The sequence below is a fragment of the Enoplosus armatus genome, chromosome 16 (assembly GCF_043641665.1).
Source record: "Enoplosus armatus isolate fEnoArm2 chromosome 16, fEnoArm2.hap1, whole genome shotgun sequence".
Lineage (NCBI taxonomy): Eukaryota > Metazoa > Chordata > Actinopteri > Centrarchiformes > Enoplosidae > Enoplosus > Enoplosus armatus.
This window is the reverse complement of record NC_092195.1, coordinates 4,324,078-4,347,975: the sequence shown is the minus strand read 5'-3', so window position 1 is coordinate 4,347,975 and position 23,898 is coordinate 4,324,078. Positions and strand designations below refer to the sequence as shown.

The 23,898-nt window shown below is 40.4% G+C and overlaps 2 protein-coding genes across 4 annotated transcripts; both read left to right on the top strand.

Moving 5' to 3' along the window:
- Positions 1-7,956: 7,956 nt before the first annotated feature.
- On the top strand, positions 7,957-14,573 carry LOC139298941 (CMP-N-acetylneuraminate-beta-galactosamide-alpha-2,3-sialyltransferase 1-like). 2 transcript variants are annotated; one of them, XR_011598761.1, is made up of 8 exons: positions 7,957-8,055; positions 9,151-9,422; positions 9,588-9,784; positions 9,958-10,137; positions 10,833-10,878; positions 10,962-11,081; positions 11,842-12,790; positions 13,704-14,573. XR_011598761.1 is itself a non-coding variant. In XM_070921768.1 (7 exons), exons 2-7 carry the CDS (start codon positions 9,192-9,194, stop codon positions 12,031-12,033), a joined length of 966 nt encoding a protein of 321 aa, XP_070777869.1. In that variant the 5' UTR covers positions 7,957-8,055; positions 9,151-9,191; the 3' UTR covers positions 12,034-13,302. The 2 variants fall into 2 exon arrangements, 1 of the variants encoding a protein (XP_070777869.1); XM_070921768.1 differs by lacking the exon at positions 13,704-14,573 and having other exon boundaries at positions 11,842-13,302.
- A 3,945-nt stretch (positions 14,574-18,518) lies between these two features.
- On the top strand, positions 18,519-23,710 carry LOC139299016 (CMP-N-acetylneuraminate-beta-galactosamide-alpha-2,3-sialyltransferase 1-like). 2 transcript variants are annotated; one of them, XR_011598770.1, is made up of 8 exons: positions 18,519-18,573; positions 18,896-19,136; positions 19,275-19,471; positions 19,930-20,109; positions 21,043-21,088; positions 21,191-21,310; positions 21,492-21,777; positions 23,532-23,710. XR_011598770.1 is itself a non-coding variant. In XM_070921868.1 (7 exons), exons 2-7 carry the CDS (start codon positions 18,936-18,938, stop codon positions 21,657-21,659), a joined length of 912 nt encoding a protein of 303 aa, XP_070777969.1. In that variant the 5' UTR covers positions 18,519-18,573; positions 18,896-18,935; the 3' UTR covers positions 21,660-22,829. The 2 variants fall into 2 exon arrangements, 1 of the variants encoding a protein (XP_070777969.1); XM_070921868.1 differs by lacking the exon at positions 23,532-23,710 and having other exon boundaries at positions 21,492-22,829.
- Positions 23,711-23,898: the final 188 nt, after the last annotated feature.

The window sequence follows — 23,898 nt, the reverse complement described above, 5'->3', positions numbered from 1 at the left end:
TAACTCAGCCACAATCACAAATATTGATATTTATCTGCTTTGACAGGCTGTGCTAAGTGGTAAAAAGAAAAACAGAATTCCGACAAGTTGAAGCAGCTACACTTGAGTCTGTGGTAGAAAAAAATACAATAACGATGTCAATTAGACTAAGAGCAGTCGAATTGACATCTCTGACATGGATGACATCATCCAAGAGTCTACAGCCATGCTCGCAGCTCTGTGGGGCTGTGCTTAGGCACAGCGGTCGTTTGAGCTGAATGCAAACATCATCATCGGTTTTATTGTTGATTAATTGATGGTTTAAAATGCGGTCTTGTTGTTTTAACATGAAACTAACCCCCACATCTACTGCAATGGGTTTGGGATGTAGTCAAGTCGGCTGGGGATTGTCATGCAAAACCTGGTAAACAGCCCGGGCAACTTTCCAGCCCATACAATTTATTGACATCTGAAACTAGCCAAAGCAGTGTGATGGTGTTGAAAACAGCTATAGATACCCTCATACCATTATTAAAGCCTGAAACTGACTCTGTATTGTGCCTGTAAACAATAGAACTAGTTCTGCCAGTATGGTGAGGTCAGGCTACAAGCACAGAAAGGCTACAGCATCCAGCACATCTCACTGCATTGTTGTTTCCCTGCTCACACTCAACCTCTATCTACCACCTGCGTTGGCCCTGCTGTGTTGTCAACACAACACTGGAGAATTCTGTAACATGCTCCTTATTGTGCCATTTATAATGCTGTTGTGCAGGTGGATAGTACTCACTGTTAGACCCTTACCTGAAACCTTGCTAGCTTTTCTGCTTGCACTGTAGAACAAGATAAAGCGTGAAGAAACGCATATCACAACTCTCTTTGAAAAAAATGTCAAACGATGTAAGATTTTAGAAAAATAAAAACTATGATTATGAGTGAAACACAGTAGCAAGCAAATCGCTCTCCAAAATATGACATTATCCATTATGGATAATCATGCAAACGGTCGGTCATGTGACTCTCACCTTGAAATGGAAGAAATGTCACCAAAAATCTATTTTAAAAAAATGTCAGACACTTTTACCATAATGCTCCTGCATGTTGACCGTGCAAATGTTTTCAAACCATAAGAAAAGGGAATATCATGGTGGGCTGTTAGCATGTCACATAACTGAACTATCCAATACAAACACATTTGATGTGAATATTTTTGATCATTTTTTTTCTTTTTAAAATGTTCATCAGTCTCAATCCAACGTTTTTCACAGAATGCATTTTTAATGTACTTATAGCATGTCCCATACCATGAAAGCCCATTTGTGCTATTCCAGACAAATGCCTCACCAGATTGGTTGGAAACATTGAATCTACATGAACTCAGAAACTAGTCTGGCCAGCATATGCAGCCCAATGCCTCTCCAGTGGAAATCTCTGGTAAAACACTGTGGGCAGCTTGTTTATCACCTAATAAAAAGTTGTCATTGTATGTCTGTGACGAATGGGCTCTCCCATGGCGGGTTGACAGATGGCTGTGTTCACTAAACCACGCTGACAACTCCATCAGTCGTTGCGATTGCATCACCATCCATCAGTAGTGAACAATTACATTATCATTCATCCCACCAAAGAAATTACATTCCCACTCTTTCGGGGAGAAGCTTAGTTTGTCATCCATGACCAGGACCTGCACTCATTCAGTGTAGACATGGCATGACAGCAGATTCCATGCAAACTATTTTGCTGCAGTGCCCTGTCATCAGCCTTGGGAGTGTCGGCATAATCTAAATAAACAAATGGTGGATGGATGAAAGGTAGGAAATTTGGATAGACTGCCGCCTCACAGTCATATGGTTCTGGTTTTTGTACCCTGGCCAGCTTGTGTGGAGTTTGCATGATCTCTGTGGTTTTTTACGGGTCCACCAGCTTCCTCCCAGTGCAGAGACATGCAGGTCCCTACAATGACTTACTTGACTGTAAGCCCTTTGCTCCACAAGGGAGTAGGTCTCTGGCTCTGGCTAGCTGTAGACGTTGATAACATCAGTGACATCCTGACAAACAAGTGTGAGCTTGTCAGCAGTACCGGGATGTGCATGGTGTTGAGTGTTCCACCTATGTTGTGTCCGAGTCATGCCCTCACCCCCCTTTTTTTGTTTTCTGAGTGATACTTCAAACTCAGTTGACAAGTTCAAACTAAGTTCAGCTTTAAGGACAGGAAGTACGTTAAACCTGCCTATTCTCCGAAAAGAGAACAGACGTCCTGTGACAGGACAGCCTGTTGTTATACATTCTGTTAAACCGACGTCTAGGTGGCGTGAAGACCAGTTTAGGTTCATGCATCTGCCTGACACCCTACAAAGTGTGAAATCACACTCTTGCAAAGCAGGGAAGATGAGGTATTCGCAAAATGTGGTTAATGGTCATATGGTGTTAAGGTACAAAAAGGGAAGACAGAGGAGTTTGAGTGCGTGTGCGACTCTGACTGACTGCTTAGGTTTTTGCCTTGGTTGTTCGTGAGACTTTGTTACCAAATTGTTATATTTTCTTCCTTTTTGAACATTTTTGTATCCATTTATTCTTTTTGTTAAAACTCCAATAAAATTGGGTTGTACTTTGTACACTCTGACCAAAGTCCTGTGTTGCTCCTCTCTGAGATCATCTAGGTAGCCCCCCCTCAGGTAAGAAGACTCCTCTCCTTGAGATATGCTGACAGTAGATAATCATTTGGCTTTGATTGATGAATTCTAAGAAAGCTGCTATGTACATATTATGATGTTTAACATGGAAGGACATGTTAAATAGGTTCAACTCAGTTGTCTGATGTTTTGCTGCTGCTTTGGATTGTTTGGAGATTACTGTTAAAGTTTCTAAATAGTTGGGACACAGGGAGGGATTTCCTAAATTTATCTCTAAATTGTGTATTAGGGATTTGGGCATTTGAGGCGGCCCAGTGTGAAACCAGGCGAGTGTCTGCCACCCTTCCGTGTGGACCTCCCTCAGTATTGATCTTTTCCTTCAGGGTCTTACTGGGGTACCACCAATCTTCAAACACCTATCACACACAGATATTCCTGCTAATATCCGGTCGTTGGCACATAGTCAACTATATAGGCCTCATTGTTATGATATTCCGGGAACGTAACCAGGCTCCCTCAGCAGGCTAAGGCGGTCTTGCGTGTAGATTTTGGGAGTCCGTTCGAAAACCTAAAGATTAGGTCGTAGGACAGCCGTCACTCAATGTGATATCCGCGTTGGGTGGGGGTATCGGTTGTAACACCTAAGAACCTCTTCAGTGGTCTGTTTCCAGAAGGCAGGATGCATAAACCATCCACCCCATCCCTTACAATCTTTGCATAACACACATATTATTAGCAAAGTAAGATTTGGGATTCACTTATAACAGAGTCAGTTCAACCATAAAAATAATCCTGAGAAACCACACTTGCATAATAATTATGCACATACTGTTCTGTCCAATCACAAACAAGAAGTGTTGTCCCACCTTGTTTGCAATCTGAAATGTCGTGTTTTGTGAAACGTTGTGTTTTGAACAGTAACCTTCCTCAAATAAACACACGAAACAAACAGAAATGCCGTATCTCTATGGTGTTAATAATATTTACATCATCTGCTCTTCTGCAATAATTTAATGGAAGAATTGGAGCCACCTACTGCTTATCATGATGATGAACTCCTAATAATTGCATAACGGTGGTGGAAACTAGCATTCACTCGCATTTTCTTTGCCGATTGTCTCGAAATTCAGGTAAAGTTTGCGATACCATTGGATGGAAACCTGCCTATTGTTGACTTCGGTCAGCTTTAAATCTGATGCATTTTTCAGTCACTTGTCTAACAGAAGAGATTACACGGCAAGATCACAGATCATATCATCTATGTAATGGCAGTAGAAAGAAATGTGGGGTATCTGCACTTTAAACAGTCTAAGAGTTATCACTCTCGACTGAGGTGAGTTCATTACATTCTGTGTTGGATTCATTGCTTGCTACGTTTTATTTCCTGTTTCTTCCTAATTAATAAATAAACATATCCGTCACTCCATTTTTTTAGAACGTGTGAATGCAGATTTAGCCCAGACGGGGGTCAGGTTAACTCATTTCCAGCCTGGGAGTTGGACCCTTCAAGATGAATCCAAGGGGTTGTGAGATGATTTATGTGGTAATACAAAAGAAAATTCAGCCACACACAATTACGGTAATTCATTAAAAAAAAAAAAAATCTCTAGTCTTGGCTTTGTTGTGACATAGGTATAGTTTGACCTTTTCAGGCCTCTAAAAATTCCAAATGAAAGGACTCACCAGCAAAAAAGTATGGAGACCATCGAAAAATATTTCAAAAGGGAAACTCGAAGGACCTGTCTGTCTGCATTTTCTCAGTGCCTTGAATCAGATAAGCCAAGCCATAAGAAAGATAAGCCAAAGGCGTTTAAGGAAATCACCAAGACTTTTCACTGAAAGTCGATCTGAGCCGTAGACGTTGATAATATTAGTGACATCCAGACAAACAAGTGTGAGCTTGTCAGCAGTAACGGGATGTGCATGGTCTGTTTCCCTCTAGTTTGCATGACTTACACATACATACACACACCCACACACACACATATTACTCATTAAAAAAGCAATGGTCGATTCCAACCACACCTTTAAAAATGTCAAAGCATCCGTTCACACAAGTTATATCTACCATGTGTACAAAAATAAAGTAAGTTCTTATGTTACGGCTTTAACAAGCAGCCAGCCTACAGTTAGAAGGTATTCACTGAATATCAACACCTAGCTTCCTGAATGTGCCCGGTGGGTAACATTAGCAAGACAGCTAAGTAGAAACAAAGTAGAAACAATGGACATTAATGGGATGACACATAATTATACTACTGGTTCCCCTCTTATCTTTAACCTGGCATGTTTGCTTTCATTCAATGTTCTGCACACACCTAAAGCCATAACACAAGGATCAGATAGCGTTTGGCAAGCTGGATGATGACACTGTTCCACTTGAGAGGAAAATCAAATATCATGCATGTTTCTGGCAGAACCAACTGGTGAACAAATATGAAAAAACATTTTCTTCTTCAGAGAGCCTGAAATGAGCTTTTTTGTTGTGTCAGGATTTCAACCCTTTACCTTCAAGCTCAGTGTGTTTATCAAATACTACCTAAAGGGTTCAATATGCTTCAAACAAACTAGTTAGTGCAAAATGTTGTCCAAAGCCTGCCGTTATAGAGAGGAGCAGAAAATCTTGGGGATAATGGCGCACACCTTCGGGCTGTCTCTCCTCACACTCCTCAAGTTCAAATCCTGCATACTTTGACGCTTTGATGCGTGAAGTGGGCATGATTATTGGATTGTGGGTTTCGGAAAAGTCAGTCATTTCCTTTGAAGCATACTGACGCCTTAAGACTTAAGAGGATCATGATGTGGCCTTTCTAATCTGGTAGATAAGCATAATTATGAGTAATTTATTAGCGTAGTTACTTTTTTCACTGTGGTTAAAACTGTAATTGTCAGTTGCCAAGCAAGGTGACACAGTGAGATAGCCTGGGATGCTAGAGATAAACCAGTATCAGTGGTTGTGGCCAGCAGATTTTTTCAGGAATGTGGGTTAACAGCACGTGAATGCCAAGTGGCAGGTCAAAGCCCCTGTCACTGTATAAACTTTGGTTTTCAGTTTTCAGTTGACTTCCATTTGACTGCCATGTCCCTTGCTACGACACCTCAGTGCTCCAGGATTCGCTCAAGGGTGAACAAACATTGAATATGACACAGTGCAAACTCTAACATTACACATCGCTCAATGAACAGGACAGGGTTTTTTTTTTACAAAAAAACACGAAAAGTGGAAGTGGAAACGTTGGAAAGAGTCAAAATATCGCAAAAGCGCTTTTATGTTTGACTGAGGTGGAAAGGTTGGCGTATCGATAACAGACTTAGCAAATAAATCATGACGTACATGAAGCATGTGATATCAATGCCCACCCATGCTTCTGTACAGGAGACCCAGATAGATAGATAGATCGATTCTGCAGTTAAAATGGTTGCTTCCTTAACAGACCGGCATGTACTGCACAGTCTAGTCGGGCCCTGCTCTGGGGCTGCCAACAGCTCCTTCATACAGAGGCTGCTGTCTCAAATTGGTGGCCCATGAAAGTAAAGTTGGGAGATTCAGCCGACATTCAAGCACTGAAACGAGTTCAACTTGAAGTGTGTAAAAGTGTGTGTGATGCATTGAGCCAGGAGTAAACTGAGTATGAACAATGGAAGTTGTGTGACTCACAAAAGTTAAAGAAGTTGTTTTTTGTTTTTTTTTGATATGTCCGTTGGGGTTTTCACTGAAAGCAGATGAACTCCCAGTAAAAGAATAAGAAATGAAAGCAGTGAAACCGTCAGTACTAGTCAATATACAGTTACAGTATTATTAGAATTATCATATTATTCAATAGGATATGTATATAGCCACCATTATTGTAGTCCTATTCTTACATAATAATAGCAGTAATGAATAAAATGGATATTGCTGTTGTTGAGTAATATTATGGGTAAATATCTAAATACTTATTATTATATTAATTATATTAGTACCACTAATATTGTTATCCTTACTATTATAGTTCTGGGGGGGTCATGTGGTCTGTCTCATTTGAGCTCTGAGCCTCAAACATACCTATTGATTTACATGTTTCTCTATTGCCATGTGCGTTTGACTCCATGCTGCTGCTGCTGCTGATGCCAGCGTGTGCCAGACCCTTTAACAAATGTGTTCACTTCTCAGGAAGCAGTGCAGGGAGCTGGCATTCATGCGATTCATGATGTCGTCATGTTGTCGTGTGCTTGAATTGCAGTCCAGTGAAAAGCACGTATCTCCGGGGCAGGCAAAGGTGTTGGCAGGGCGCACGGGGAACACTCCCAGTGCGTAATAGAACAAAATAACTACTTATACTACTAATACTACTACTTAAACGTTGACTCCTTTACAGGACACGTTTCTTTCATTAAAGTGGGCAAAAGTCACGCATCGAAACTCGAACCTATTTCCTGCTGCGTCTTTGACCAATCGGCTGCACCTGCCTGTGCGTCACGGCGCGCTTGGTGTTGCCGTGAGACGCACAGCCGCCGACTGTGCAGCCTCCCCAAGCTCTCCATGCCGCCTCAGTCCGCTTGATGAGAGCCATTCTTTGTCTTTTCTGTTCTTTTCTGTTCTTTTCAACGCCGCAGCTCAAAGGCTCCCAGGTGGAGCGCTTCACCTCGTCACATAAGCCCACGCCTGTCCTTGTTTCATTCCCCACACTCCATAACTCGAGCGTAAAAATGATCGGAGGGGGTCTCAAACCTGTAACAAGGCCTAAGGCAAAAGTAAAGTTCCTGAGTCATCGGAGGACTGCGCGCACAGCGACGAGGACGCATTCGTTTTCGCCAAGATCCGATGGGGAGCGTGAGTCTGTGTTTGACCTCCCAGCAGACTGTATGTATTCGTGTGGCACACCTGCTGGAGTTATGAAATACATGCTGATCTTTTTGCTGTCTTTTGCCACAGTCTGCAGCGGGATGGGGCGGAGGAGGAGGACCCGGAGCCGTCGCTTAGACTGAGACCTGAACGGCCACGTAGAAAACTAAACAAAGACTAATTGACTTGACACCTTTTAAACAGCGCTGGGTCCATTTACTCAAAGAGACATCTCCGTTCCCTGGCAGGAAACAGCAGCTGTCAGACCGATTTGGGCTGGGCTTCTTTCAAATTGTCATAAATCACGTGTTTTAATGCCGCACTCAAGGTCATACAAATGCTCACTTTAAGAATTGCGTTCATCAAGAAAAGAAAAAAAAAAGGGACTGTACTTCATGTCCAGGACTCATCAGTCATCCCTGCGTGGATCTTGGACACCTTTTGCGCAAACCACACCCTCTGCACCACTGTCACCAGAGAGGTGCCAATCACACTCCGATGACTTCTTCTTCCTGGGAATTTAAGGCAAGCTGTTGAGTCGTTTACAGACGTTGACAAAACATAGTTGAGATGTGCTCAGGCCTCAACAGAGCTAGAGGCGGATTATTCCCTGATCAGGTAAGACGAAAATGAACACATTTGAACTTTTTATTCATTCAGCTGACAGCATACTTTCCATAGATTAGCCTATATTTTGGCCTAATAAGTGAAAGGAATATCATTACAGAAATCAAGTGAGAATAATAATAGGACATATTATTACGCCTGTTGTTATTATTATTATTATCAGTGATAACTACGAATGCATTAGCGAGGTAGCCGAAGGTTTAAACCTGGGTTAAACCTAACCTGCTCCGGAGCAGTATGAACGCGTATGCAAGCGTCGCCTACTGAACAGTCACCATTGGTCGAAGATCCCGTGGATCGTGAGAGGGGTGTTTAGAGACCAGCAGAGCCCCTTGGCCTTCCCTGATGGGTTTTTATGAGATATATAGGTTCTGGTCGGAGGGAGTGACTTGTCTGTGTCGTCCTACAACAGAGACTGATTGAAGCACTGAAGCCTTGACATGAAACTAAGCCTACGCTCACCGCTTTGAATTGTGTTTTTACAGCCTGCAGCCGAAAGAATAGGGCTAAAATTGATAGGAATACATCTAAGCAACACATTCATTTGATGGAATACACAAATGTAATTATAGTCAGACCTGCTCATGCCCTAATGATGGGGGTAGTGATATTATAAGCCTTATACATTCACACTGTGGTGATTTTCTGCCAGCTGTCCTTCCTGCATTTGGCAGCTGCAGCTGGGATGCTTTTAGCCTGGATAATGCGTTTGACGTCTTCGTATTTGTCTAATATTAGTTGGTATGTATATATATATATATATATGTATATATTAGGTATGTTGAACTTGCCTCGTAGTACAGGCCTCCGGACCCCCTTGAAAAAAAGACGTTTTTAATCTCAATGGGACATATCCTGGTTAAATAAATAATCATAATTAGGTTGGTTGTTTTTTTGTTTTTTTTTATATAAATGCTCAATCCTCAACCAGGCCTCATGTAGGAAATACTGTGATATGATGACCAAACGGCCTTATTTGATTATAGCTTTAAATAAACAATATTTTGAAAAATACAGTGTATATGTTGTTTCCTGACTCGTGAATGTACACTCTCTTGTGTATTTCACCACACATTTTGTCTACAGATTGGAACCATTTCCCAAATCTGGAGCATCACGCAGCCAAGATGAGTACAAAAGTGAGGGTGCTCCTTTTCCTGCTTTGTTTCTCTGCCATTTGTTTGGTGTTGACTGGATATGTGTCACAAAACTACCATCTCCAGGTCACAAGCCCCTGCTCTTGTGAGAAATGTTTAACAGAGCATGATCCGTGGTTTATGCAGCGTTTCAACAAATCTGTTGAACCATTTTTGTCAGCAAAATACCACCTCTCAGAGGATACTTTCAACTGGTGGAAGGTAAGTTGTAACTTTGCTTGATCAGCCTCAGAATCAGGACGTGACATACAATTAAACATTAACCTTCATCATCATCACTGTGGTGCCAACTTTGCATAATGTACATCGTACAGAATACAACTCATAACTGGTCTAACAGCAATCTTTGCTTGGTTTGTGTGTCAGCGCTTACAGTTTGAAAAGGGCAGCTTTAGTTCCTATAAAACAACAGTGGACAAGCTGTTTCAGATATTCCCACCCGATCCAGATCTTCTGGGACCCAGCCCCGACCGCTGCAGGAGTTGTGCTGTGGTGGGCAATTCTGGTAATTTGAAGGGATCACGTTATGGACGTCTGATAGATGTCCACGACGTCATCATAAGGTAAATCCTCCAGCTAAGGAAAGCAAGTTTTAAGCTAGTAAAAGAACGATTTGAGACACACGTGAACATTTTTTCCTGAATGTCAGAAACTAGAAGTCAAAATTCCAGCAGTCCCCTGACGTATTTCTGCCAAGGACGGTGACATATGAAATATATCCCTCTGCACTATTTAGAATTAACCTTGGTCATGTCAAAGGCTATGAAGCAGATGTTGGGACCAGAACAACTCATCGAGTCATGTATCCAGAGAGCGCCATGGACTTAGATAATACCACTCATCTTGTACTGGTTCCATTCAAGATACTCGATCTCGATTGGCTCACCAAGGCCTTCACTACAGGATTTTATGGAACGTGAGTCACATTTATATGGACTATGCATGTGATCATTTGTCCCTGGTACTCAGATCTAAATGGTTCAATGAATAAATAGGACATCATATAATAAATAATTATATGAATAAACACAGATAAAATATATTGTAAAAGCATTACATTGAGAAACAATCCAATACATTTTTATTGTTATGTAACATTACTGTCGTGTCTTTCTTTTGGCTAGAAAAGCAGAATGCACAGTATGTATCTTGTGTTAAGAAACAATTCCGATCAGATTTAGAAAATGGATCATCAGATTATTTTTTTTTACTGACTGTCGTGCTAGAGACTCAGTCAAACAGTTAATGTTGTTGGCTTTGTTGAAATGTGACCTTTCCCCATGCTCAAGGCAGATTCTGTAGAAGAGAAGAAACACATCCCAGCAACATTAAGCTGCAACATACCACGTTGGGTGTAGCCAAAACGCACTGTGCAGCTCTACTGAGATGTGAGAAATAGCCTCAAGAAGCTTCTAATAATTTACCATCTAGGGTGTGTTGAGGGAAGGATTCCCTGCCGGTTTGAGCCTGTAGGGACCAGCACATGTGAGGGCAAGCGCAGGGGAGGAGGTGCCCGAAAATTGTCAAGAGGCAGCTCCTCATTTTACTGGCAAAAACATACTAAGTTGTTTGTTTGACGTCGAGTTTGACATTTCATGGTATTTCCAACAGGTCATATGCACCAGTAAGATCAAAAGTCAAAGCTAACAAGGATTTGGTGAGTATTATTTTGAGAGCATTCAACAACAACCTTTATTGGTTTATAATAACTTTAAAGGCCAATTCACAATTCACAAACAGGTCATGGTGGTCAATCCAGCTTTCATGAGGTATACTCATGACATGTGGCTGCAAAAGAAAGGCAGGTATCCATCCACTGGCTTCATGACTTTGGTTCTTGCCCTGCATATTTGTGACGAGGTAAGTTAACTCTTGAATTGCTTTGAGTTTTCCTTATGAATGCCACCAGTGTTGCTGCAATGCACTAATTATTGACAAGTGGATGCAAATACCTGTTGACTGATGGAGAAACCCAGTAGTGTGTCATTCAGCAAGATTTTGAGCAGCTTGAACTACGTTCTCAGTTTCTAAAATAAGTCCTCCAAAGAAAACGACAATAGCCTTCCAAAAAAAAACTATTTGAGACACAAAAGGCACTTGGTTTAAGGATAGGTTTGGATTGTTTCAAGTCAATCTTTACTCACATGCCATATGTACATTGGAGGAGACCTCTTGACAGGGAAAGGTCAACATTTTAGGTACTTGAACCAACAAAAGATGCTGCTGTTGTCTCAACTGAATGAGGCCACTTCACTCCCTTTAGATGTGTAACCAAGTTGTACTTTCTCCTGCCAATTTAAGAGCAGCTTAAGTCAAGTTAGCAGTTTGTACAATTTCTTCTTCCTTCAGAGAACTGTTCATACCAGATGCTACTCATTGTTATCAATGCACAGGGTGAAATGTGCCAAACGTTAGGTGAACGTTCCTATGGAAGCAGTATTCACGTTAAATGGTGTTTTGACATATCATTAGGCCCTGCAGTGGGTATCAAACTGCGCCGTCATAATGAGCCCTCTGACAGGTGACGCCATTCTCTAACGTCTTGAACATTGCACTTGGCAATCTTTCATACATTATGTAATTAAGTTAGTTAATATGTGTTTATTTTGGTTTTCCCTAGGTCCATGTGTTCGGTTACGGAGCAGACAAAGATGGAAACTGGAGTCATTACTGGGAAAAACTCAGAGACAAAAACTTCAAAACTGGACAACATCCTGGCTCTCATGAGTATGGAATTATGCAGGAGCTAGCCAAGCATCAAAAACTCAAGTTTTACACAGGTTGGAGATCTGTCTCTCCGCTTGTAAACTAGTCCAGCCTTGACAGCAGATCATTTCCAAACCAAAACCAAAGACTAAGAGAACTGACTCCCTTCCAGTGCACATTAATCCATCGTAGTGCTAAAACTGTGAGTGGAGAATCCTCCATGAGAGGAAAGGTACAGGACTAAAACGAAAACCTATATAATGAATGTGAGTGACTCGGGGGGTTTTAAGCTACCCAGACAGTATCGGTGAGATTGCAGTGCATAAACAAACATAAGCGGCCAAGTTACACAGGACTGTATGAAAGAAGAACTGAATGTGAAGGATGCACACACACACACACAGACAAGACAATAAGAATAACATCTGACTGGCAAACAATATGTTTTGCTTGCTGTTTGATTTGAATATGGCAGATTGTTACAATGCACAGATGTTTCTAGAAATCATTTTTAATGTGATGACATTTTTACATTTTGCCTGGTAACAGATTGGCCTTATATTTTACTTTAGAACTTCTTTTCACTGTGACCAAAATGTCTCAATTGGGGACAATAAATGTCCGTTAGAAGGTTAGTAGCCGGTGATAGTGAAGTATATTTCAGCTCCAGGTTGTGCACAGCTACAGGGTTAGCCAACCCTATGGACTGACACGTCTGGTCTGCGTGTTTTTGTATAATACTGTGTATGTATGTATGTAAATCTCTCGTAAGACCCTACCTGGCAGATGCCACTCTTGAAGGAATGGTGGATTATTTCCATGTGTTACAGACTGGTTAGACGCACTATAAAATGATATCAAAGGTATGTATAATTATGTATATACTGTATAAACAGCCAACTGTAGAGTGTACAAGTGCCTGTGTCATTTTGATACACAATAATATTCTGTTGAAAATATGAAATATTTTTCGTTTGGGATATTTGTATTTGTATTGTTAAATATAGCTTCTTTTTTTTTCTTACATGGAATGAAAAAAGTTGAGGTAATGGTAAAGTATGCTGTACCTCATTAAATGTATTTATCTGGTGTGATATAGTATCTGTGGCAATTTTCAAAATGTGAGCTAATGTTTTCACTGATCATGTATCAGGCTATATCAACATCCACTCGATACTTTGATTAAGATTTCTCCCTGACAAGACACATTTGTCAAAGCTCTATCCATCCTTATTAAACTCTTTTGCTTTTGCCTTCCCTTCAGTTTTTGGTGCACTTTCCTGTGTTCTGTTTGCTGTATTCTTCTGTATGTGTTAAGCACATTGAATGTACCTGTAATTAAATGCGCAAGGTCAATGACATTGGCTTAACCTTGCTTCACATGTGGTAAATGTTTCAAATAATAACTCTGAATTTGTGTCACAGATATTTATAAGACAGCTTCAGAAATTCATCGCATTACCTTACATGACTTACATTTAATCACTGCTACGCAGATGATATGCAACTGTATTTCACCACAAAGCCTGGTGCCACCAATGACTGCAATGTCCTGCAGTTGAATTACTCCAAGTGAGAAATGATTATAATGACCCCTGGTCCCTTCAGCACCAGCAAAATCAACAATCTCTGGTCTAGTCTGGGTGCCTTATCTAATAATGTTAAACCTAGGTGTACTTTTTGACTCAGAGTTGCCTTTTGATGCTTGGGTGGTGCAGTCCTGCTTCGTCCAACTGAGACATTTGACTAAGATGAGGTCATTCCTTTCCTCTGCAGATCTAGAAGAGGTCCTCCATGCTTATATCTCCTCCAGACTTGACTACTGCAACATACTTTATTCTAGCATCAGCAGAGGAAACATCCAAAGACTGCAGCTGATCCAAAACGCTGCTGCCAGGCTTTCAACTCGCACTAACAGAAGCAACCACATCACGCTGATCTTTGCTGCTCTTCACTGCTCTTCACTGGTTACCTGTCTGCACAGATGTGTCTGCACTGTTGAGCACAGTTCCCACATATTGGCCAACCTTATTTTGTTTTTTTGTCTTCATCTCAATAGATCAGCCATTAACCTGACTGAATGACAAGCCAGTGGAGATGACACCCATTCACACCAAGAAACCCATAAGAATCCCACATCTTTGACTTTCTGTCTAATGGATGAAATAGTTTAAAATTAGGCCAATCACGCTGTTATACATGCATGTGTTAAAACACAGAGGGTGCTCTTATACTTATTACTGTAAAAACTGGAAGATAAGACATCACCACTCCACCGATGTGTTGATGTTAAACCTGCAGGGGTGGACCATGACTCCACTGCACACAACAGTAAACAGTTTCAGCTTCTTTCCCACATTCTATTTATTAACATACAAAAATCTCAATTCAGTCAAACGCTCAAACAATTGTGTAGAGAACATGGTGGAAATATGGCATTTATATTAGCTTCATGTATTCATTTTTCATAAATGAACTATGATCATTTGTAGAACAATACATGAAGCAGAAACCGTTGTACAGCGTTGACAGTGATTATGGTGATGTATTTATATGATTGTGTAATGTTGTGATTTACAGTGTGTCAGATGAGACTGGTGGTTTTAGAAATGAAGTTGTGGGCTGGAATAAATATTGTATCAGAGACACCTTTTCATATACAGTGTACACTCTCAAAAACTACCAAATGACTGAATCAATGCACAACTAAAATAATAACAAAAAACTGAACATCCATATGTAATGTAGCAGGGATGTTTGCAGTTTCATTTGCGTTGTGGTGCAGGTTACTAACTACAAGTACTAGTGTGAGATTATAATTCAAACTGGACAATACGAGTGGTACTTGGTGGGAGCCGTTAACAAAGGATTACATAATAACTACTCAGTATGACGTACCACTCTACTTGGGGGTGCACAGACTAATTATTAATACTTGTTTCAGGTATCAAAAGAAAACATGACATATATCACTATGACATACAGTGCTTAACAAATTTATTGGACCACCTGTCATAAAAATGAGAAAACATATTAAAAACATACATAGAAAATATTTTAGAAATCTGTCAAAAACTTGTATTGTTATTTATTAGGAAAATATAGTCCTTATTCACATATATTAACCAAAAATCTTAATATTTTGGCCCTGATAACAGCTTGCATTCTTTGCAACCACAAAACAAATGTTTCTGTTGAGGAATGCAAGTAAATAACTGTAATTTGGCATCTCAATCAAAAAATAATAACGTGCTTTACTATTTTCTTCTGCTTTTTTGTAAAACAGTAAATTTGAGAATTCATGGATAACAACAATAATTATATTTTAGCATTAAAGATATCATTTTGATTAAAGAGCTTGCACATACTGGTGGATTAACCATTACAGAAACATAAAATATTTTGGTAATCAGCAATACTGTTAATTTAGGGCAGCGGTGGCAAACACCTTACACTGGGTGGTGGTCTAATACATTTGTTAAGCACTGTATATACCTATGTATATATAACCAATTACCACTGGCAACCATTGTTCTCTCGGCCCCAACCAAAATAAATAAAAAGGTTCATTATTCCTTTTTATTTCTAGTCAAGGTTCCCATTGTCTCAAACAGACTGCACAGAATTATGTAGTTTAGGTGTGGCGTATTGTAAACAAAAGTTTGAGTTTGAACAATCCCTTTGTCATATCCTGCTGCTCATCAGCGCCACACCTATCCAGGTCAGGTGACACTAAAAGAACTATTGTTTTGTATGGAGACACCAGGTGAAGGCTGGCGGTCCTGGGGGAGTTATTAGTGGAGAGAGAAGATTTAAGTGATCCACAATTTTTCATGTGTCCGTCTCCAACACGCCTGATGATTTGCAGTAGAAACTGTGTAGATGTGCACATGGTTATTTTGGAACAGTCTGGTGCTCCATGCGCAAAATGTACAGCTGCACCTCCAGTCACCAGTCCGTCAAGCTCCTGAAGTTCGCGGACGACACCACCCTCATCGGACTCATCTCTGGACAGGATGAGTCTGCCTACAGGTGGGAGATTGACCACCTGGTGACCTGGTGCAACAGCAACAACCTGGAGCTTAACGCTTCAAAGACAGTGGAGATGGTTGTAGACTTCAGGAAGAGCGCAGCCCCACCCGCCCCCATCACCCTGTGTGACTCTCCAGTGGACACTGTGGAGTCCTTCCGTTTCCTGGGCTCCATCATCAGCCAGGACCTCCGGTGGGAGCTGAACATCAGCTCCCTCATCAAGAAAGCCCAACAGAGGATGTACTTCCTGAGGCAGCTGAGGAAGTTTAACCTGCCACAAACTATGCTGGTTCACTTCTACACCGCCATCATAGAGTCCATCCTCACCTCCTCCATCACCGTCTGGTACGCTGCTGCCTCCACCAAGGACAGACGCAGACTGCAGCGTATCATCCGCTCTGCAGAGAGGGTGACCCGGACACTATGTGTTTGACCCCCCTTTTTACATGCTTGTTGTCTGTCAGATTATATGTTATATGTTAAAAACAGTCCCCCCCCCCCCCCCCCCCCTTTTTATTTTATTTTATTTGTGTTTATATGTAACTCTGTATATGCAGTCGTGTGTGTATATGCATATATGTGTATGTATAACTACTTTGTGTATACCGAGTGATTTATCTGTTTTATTCTCCTGATCTTGTATTTATTTATTATTATTATTATTTATTTTTATTTCTTTCCCCTCTGGTCTGGGGTATTGAGTACTAGTCTGAGTGTATAATGTGAAAATCAATAAAAATATTTGAATAATGATATGTTAAAAACAATGTAGCACCATCAGACCACGGCAAATTCCTTGTAATGTATGTTACTTGGCAATAAACAGTTTCTGATTGTGATTGTGATTGTGATTGTGATCTGCCATGCGCCATTGTGGCGTGACATCAACAACATCACTCCAATTGGATGACTGCTGCCCCCAGATGACTATAAGGAGTAAAGACACACTCATTCTTGTCACCGCACCCTCTACTATGCCGCTCCCCCCATTGTCTCACACACATTAGGTTACCAAACCGCCTCCGGCATGGAAATAACCTCCGTTCATCCCACCTGACACCAAAATACAGCCCAGGGATTCTGTTTCAACAAAATAAGAACACACTGGTTTTACAGGATAAAAGCTGCCAGGCAATAACCGGGGTCAATCCTGCATAAATGCACCTGCTGATGTACAGATAACATGCAGCCCCACTCTCACTACAGGACACTGTGTCCTTTTCTTCCTTAGAGCATGGTTTTTAGTTGGTTTTGGAATATTTTAAGTGAAGAAATATGCTATTTTATGTCATTTTCTGCACCATGCATTTGCTATGGCCAGTTTTGCTATGATGAGCATCTCCTCTAAACTTTAAGCTGAGGTGAAGGAAGTCACATCAGGATGCTTAAGTACAAAACCATACACATATTTATCCTTCAAATGTAGTCCACCATATTTTTCACACTTGAACCACAACAGAATAATTCATCGGCAAGCGCTTAAACGGAAGCAGTATTTATTTTTATATTTTATTCATCAGAGATTATTTTAAAAGGTAAAATGACATCTCTACTCTGGGGGAGCGGCAGCCCCCCAACACTATAAAGATGGACATATTAAAACTGGTAAGAGGATTCTGTATTCTGTGCCACTAATGATAACGTGCCTTTGCCGTGAGGGTAAAAGAGTGTGATCTTTCGGTTACTATAAATGATAATGATATTTATCAATATTTAAAAAAAACACCAGTAGACCTGCCCTATTTTTTTCTGTGTTCCTTGGTACCATGGTTTGGTATCTCTTACCTTAGTGTATGGATGGACAATTGACAAAACAGACAATTATTTTACAATTTTGAGCACAACCAGCAAAGCAGCAAGCTATCCTGCCCATACTGAAAAATAACATATGTACATTTATGAAAATGTCATGTCTATACATGATGCCATGTATGTCCATATTCAAAATTGAAACAATTTCATATATGGACATATATATTAAAAAAGGTATGAAGTCTAATTAGTCAGCAAAGGGCCCATGCTGGAATGAAAGCTAGGCGTCTGGGGTAAGGACTCAGCTTTAAGGGTATGCACCACTCTACTGGGTGAGCTACCAGAGCGCCCCCATACCATCACAACACATTAAATTCATAATAATACATGTGATACAATCAATGCATCTGTTAAATGCATGTAATAGCTGATTCAAAGTCAGTATGTTGATTCACAGACGTATGAATTGCATAAGGTTTCATGTAAACATGTCTGATGGCCCACTAAGTTGTGACCTGGTATTATATCGTAGTAGCTGTGGTAAGGTATAGCTACATCACAGTGGACTCTAATGACTCACTCACCCACAGCAACTGTCCCCTGATAATTTGAGTTGGATTTAGTGCAGCGTATTAGTAGTTAGCACAGCTGAAAACGTGTTCTCTTTGAAGGGATAATGTCTAATAATATGGTTTTTGTGATCATCAGTCTTTCTTCGGGAAGGTGTGCCACTTTGCACATACCACACCTACACAAATACCAGTCAGACACGACTCTTCTTCCTGGAATTCATGCCATGCCTTTGTCAGCAGACGTTAGAACATGGACAACTGCACTCGAAGCAGGTTTACTCTCTGATTGGGTAAGGTCAAAACTATCAATATTAATACATATTTGAAGTGATGATGCTTTTTTGTTAAATTAAACTGACGTCATAGACGTGGATTGATTTATTGATAATTTATTGATGACATTTTTAATAGATTTGATGTATGAAGACTTTGGCTCGTAAATGAATGAAATAATGCCTAAAGTACAAAACATGTGTACTCATAGACCCATTGAAGTGCAAAGATGAATAGCCTGGGATTATCATGAGGCAAAGTGTATATGAAGTTTAAATTTCAGAAAAGCATAATTAATGTACACTCTCTTGTGTATTTCACCACACACTTTGTCTACAGATTGGAACCGTTTCCCAATCAGGAGCATCACGCAGCCAAGATGGGTACAAAAGTGAGGGTGCTCCTTTTCTTGCTTTGTATAACTGCCATTAGAATGTTTTCGAGAGGACACGTGTCAGGATGGTTTTCAGAATACTTCCTGCAGCGTCATGGCAACATTATGCAGTGTTTCAACCAATCTGTTGAACCATTTTTGTCAGCAAAACACTATCTCTCAGAGGATACTTTCAACTGGTGGAAGGTAAGTTGTCGCCTTGCAGGAATCAAAGATCAGGAATCTGTTAACATCACTGTGCAACTGAACTACTTCAGTTTAACTCATGCATGAAAACAACTCATAACTGGTCTAACAGCAATCTTTGCTTGGTTTGTGTGTCAGCGCTTACAGTTTGAAAAGGGCAGCTTTAGTTCCTATAAAACAACAGTGGACAAGCTGTTTCAGATGTTCCCACCCGATCCAGATCTTCTAGGACCCAGCCCTGACCACTACAGGACTTGTGCTGTGGTGGGCAATTCTGGTAATTTGAAGGGATCACGTTATGGACCTCTGATAGATATCCACGACGTCATCATAAGGTAAATCCTACAACTAAGGACAGCCATGTTATAATTTAAATCCTGGTGTTTTTGGTTAGTTATCATGAGTTCTTAGCAGAACAGTTGGAGCTGTGGACACAGTGGCTGCTTGATCAGAAGAAGCACTTGGTTGTTGGTGGCCTTAAGTACAATTTTATATGCTCCCTCTCCCCCTTCACCACTCACCATTTATAGGGCAGGTAAACAGGGAATATCTCAATAACTATTACATGGGTTGCCATGAAATTTGGTACTTTTCCCCCCAGGAAAGATTCATAACTACGTTAGTGATGCTTCTATTTTCTATCTAGTGACGTCATCAGGTCAAAATTTTAATTTGTTCAATACTTCCTCACCTCAGTTGTACTTTGTTGTTTAGTGCAAATTAGCAAATATAGTTAATAAAGCATAGTTTAATTGCAATTTAACATGATATGGAATATATCTGTACTATTTAGAATGAACTTTGGTCATACCCAAGGCTATGAAGCAGATGTTGGGACCAGAACAACTCATCGAATCATGTATCCAGAGAGCGCCATGGACTTAGATAATACCACTCATCTTGTACTGGTTCCATTCAAGATACTCGATCTCGAGTGGCTCATCAAGGCCTTCACTACAGGATTTTTTGAAGAGTGAGTCTGCATGGAATGAACATATAATAATTTGTCACCAACTGATCCAACCGATCCATAATTGGTGTCCACTCCATCCAAGGATGTGTGTGCAAATTGTCCACTGTGTACACTGAACTACGGTACAAGGCCAAATCTTAGCTTAGGCCCAGCGACAGCAAGAGGAAGGAGAAAACATGCCCACACACACAAACCCCACAAAAACAACAACAAAAGCAAACTCAAAATAGTCCAAGCCTGGTCTTTCCTCAAAAACGTGATTTGTCCAACCATTGAGGTCTTACTCTTTTCTGAGAGCCAAGTGTCTTTACACACATTGTAAACAGGCCTTTTTGCAGTAATGAGACAGTAATGAACAACCGTATGTTGGAAATCGTGGGACTTTGTGAAGATCTGCAAATACATTAAAAAAAACTCTTTTATTAATGTGTGCAGGGTCTCAAATAGCAGTGGGCAGTATCTTTGAATACATTGGGTACCACGAAACAAATGAAACGTGATGTTACCACAACCACTGCTCTTATGATTGCTTCATTTTCTGTTTGTGTTGTAAGCTGCTGTTAAGTTTGTAGGTCACTAAGCAGGATTTTCCATTTCATTTACTCCTAATTCAAACACAAACAAAGGTAATATGTTGGAACTAAGTCCAAGTTTGATCGCTCTGATTCTGAAGCAAGACCTGACTAGCGAGTGTCTGAAAATCCTTTCTTACATAATACTTGGACTGTATCCTAATAGTACTGCATGTAATAATGTAATAGTAAATCCAATTTAATCTAGATTGACAGCCTAATAGCTCCACATTGCGTTCAGCGGATGTTAGCTTGGTGCCGGGGCTGCAAGTGGCTTATTATATACTCAAGATAATACATTTCCTTTGGCACTGCAAATTGTTAATTTGATGATGATTTTAACATCTCCTATTTCCAACAGTTCCTATGCACCTGTGAAATCCAAAATAACAGCTAATAAGGATTTGGTGAGTATTGTTTTAAATGCACACAACAGCAAAACAATTCTTGGCAAGGAAACGACTACAGTGGTTCATAAATGTTAAAAGCCTAAATCTGATTCATAACAGGTGATGGTCCTTAATCCAGATTTCATGAGGTATGCTCATGAAAGCTGGCTGCAAAAGAAAGGCAGGTATCCATCCACCGGCTTTATGGCTTTGGTTCTTGCCCTGCATATTTGTGATGAGGTAAGTACACTAAAAGTACTTGCTTGTGGATGCCACCAGTGTTTGGGATGACACACGACTGACACACTAAGAAATGATTGCAAATGACTGATGATGTATGATAATGAAAGTAAATGATCAGGTGATTGATTTTATTGTTCCTTTTTTTTTTTTTTTTTTTACTATACTTTTGTTTTCCTAGGTCCACGTGTTCGGTTACGGAGCAGACAAAGATGGAAACTGGAATCATTACTGGGAAAAACTCAAAGACAAAACGTTAAAAACTGGATTACATCCCGGAACTCATGAGCATGGAATCATCCAGGAGTTAGCTAAGCAGCAAACACTCAAGTTTTATACAGGGCGATGATCTTTCCCTCAGGGTTTAAACTATTCTCGCCTTGATAGAAGATCGTTTACAAAGCAAAACAAGACTAAGAGGCCGAGGCCTTGCAGCTCAAGAGACATCCCTAACTGCACACAACAAGGTAAGACGTGTTGCCCAACCACGTCGGAAGTCTTTATAGCTGTTCCGAATGGCCACACTGGTAAAAAGCCGGCCGTCACAGAGAAGGACGCGATAATAGTTTAAATGCAGGACTATTTCTACACACGAATAGCGGCAGAAATAGTTGTGTAAAGAGTGAAACAAAGAGAGCTAGCGAGAGAAACCCTGCTTACTCTCTCCCCTCCACACACCTGGCCAACATCTGAGGTTCACATTCATGGATTTAAGTGAAATGTCTCTACATTGGATGGATTGTAACGACATTTGGTACAGACATTCATCTTCCCCTATGAATCGTAACATTGGCAATCCCTTTACTTTCTATACAGCGCCATAATTACATCAAAACATACTCTTGTTTATGATCAAATACACGACATTCTCATCAGCCTCAGCTGCACTTTGTGTTTAATGCTAATTAGCAAATGTTATGCATGCTAAACGCTCTTGGCTGGTGAGCCTGCGTGTGCCATCCGACCTCTGTGGCTCATCCAGAATGCAGCAGCCCGGCTGGTCTTCAACCTATCCGAGTTCTCCCACAATACCATTGACATCAGGACAGCAGAAACTCTACGCATCACACCGTCACAGACTGAAATCTGGAATCTGTTCAGACCGCCCCTTGGCCCATAAAAAATCTCTTATTGTTTCTAAATGCAGCACTTGCAGCAGTTCAGCGTGTTTGATGAAGTTAATGTACTTGATGATACATGATTCTTGCAATTTTTGGGTTGTATCCACATGGTTGAATGCACTTATTGTTGGTCCTTTAGAAGCTTCACTAAAAAAAGTACTTCCTCAGCTAAGCTTTGTCCAAAGCTTCAGGGTATAGACAGACATGATATATGAAAATCACCCAGGCTTGTGAGCCATAAAGATGACACATTTACAAGGACAAGTTATTAGGTAGTCACACTATGACTAAGGTTTTGATGAGATTTGTATATTTTAAAGATGTACTTATTTTCTTGTGTAATATATTATTGAAAAATAAATTGTTTACACGGAAGCCCTTGTGGCCAAATGGTGACATATATTGTACATACTGTTTTGTGTTTTATTGCGATACTATTTATAATGCGATATCTATGACCCTTTCATGTAAATCACTGCAAAATCTGCATCATTATAAGTCCTTATACGCCACAGTGTGTGCCATAAGCCTGTATTTCATAATATAATCTAGTGTATCCACTGATGATATATTCAGAAGAAGTAAGTGTGTGTAGGTGTGCTCTAGTTGCTTTAACCTTTGACTTCTTCCCAAATGGCGTGACGTCTCCCATGAAAACTGCCTTTAAGCCCAAATCCTTAATTTTGTGACCATGTAAATGTTACATATTTTGTTCAGTAGTTTGGGGTTGTGTTCAATTCACACTCATTGGTCATGCTTTCATTGTTCTGTTTCCAAGAAGTTTATCTGCATGGATAAGCCACTACCCTGAGCAAGTAGAGGTGACCTGACGACATAGCGCAGAGCTGTATGCCTGCCACAGGACAAAAGACAAAAATAGAAACTGTAGGCTTCAGTATTGACTGTCAGGAAGTGCTAAAACAGGTATATATAACCAAACCAACCTAATCATGAGCCTCTTCCCATTCCTCTGTTAGGTCTCCTTTGCGTCACACTTACAATAAAAGCTGTTAAATATGTTGAATTTGTAATGAAATGTGTTGCAGCATCACAACACTGGCCACGTCAAATTCTGACATGCTTTCCGCATTGTGAAACAGATCCAGATCCAAGTCTTTGCACACGTCGCTGCTGTATCTGCCAAGCCCCCGTACAGTTTTTACCTGAGGGTGCAGTCAGTCAGTCATTGTTATATTGTCATATAACAAGTTCTTCAACGGAAAATTATGTTTCATCTCTTGTCAGGTAAGAGAAAAAATTTAAACACATTTTAACTGATTTTGGCAGATGGTGACAAAATGTAATGTTTTAATGAGTTGAATGCTCAGATGGAATTGATTTGTCCATGATACCATGAGTCCTGGTCCTCAATTCAGCCAATAAATGGGAATGATTTAGTTATTTCTGTGTTGTTGAATGATGCAGGGCAGTTAATTTGCTGATTTAAGTAATACACTTAATCATCTT

Coding starts and splice junctions, on each gene's coding strand:
- LOC139298941 (XM_070921768.1), top strand. CDS start 9,192: ATGAGTACAAAAGTGAGGGTGCTCCTTTTCCTGCTTTGTTTCTCTGCC. Junction 9,785..9,957: donor GTCCACGACGTCATCATAAG/GTAAATCCTCCA, acceptor TGCACTATTTAG/AATTAACCTTGGTCATGTCA. Junction 10,138..10,832: donor ACTACAGGATTTTATGGAAC/GTGAGTCACATT, acceptor TATTTCCAACAG/GTCATATGCACCAGTAAGAT.
- LOC139299016 (XM_070921868.1), top strand. CDS start 18,936: ATGGGTACAAAAGTGAGGGTGCTCCTTTTCTTGCTTTGTATAACTGCC. Junction 21,089..21,190: donor TAACAGCTAATAAGGATTTG/GTGAGTATTGTT, acceptor GATTCATAACAG/GTGATGGTCCTTAATCCAGA. Junction 21,311..21,491: donor CCCTGCATATTTGTGATGAG/GTAAGTACACTA, acceptor TTGTTTTCCTAG/GTCCACGTGTTCGGTTACGG.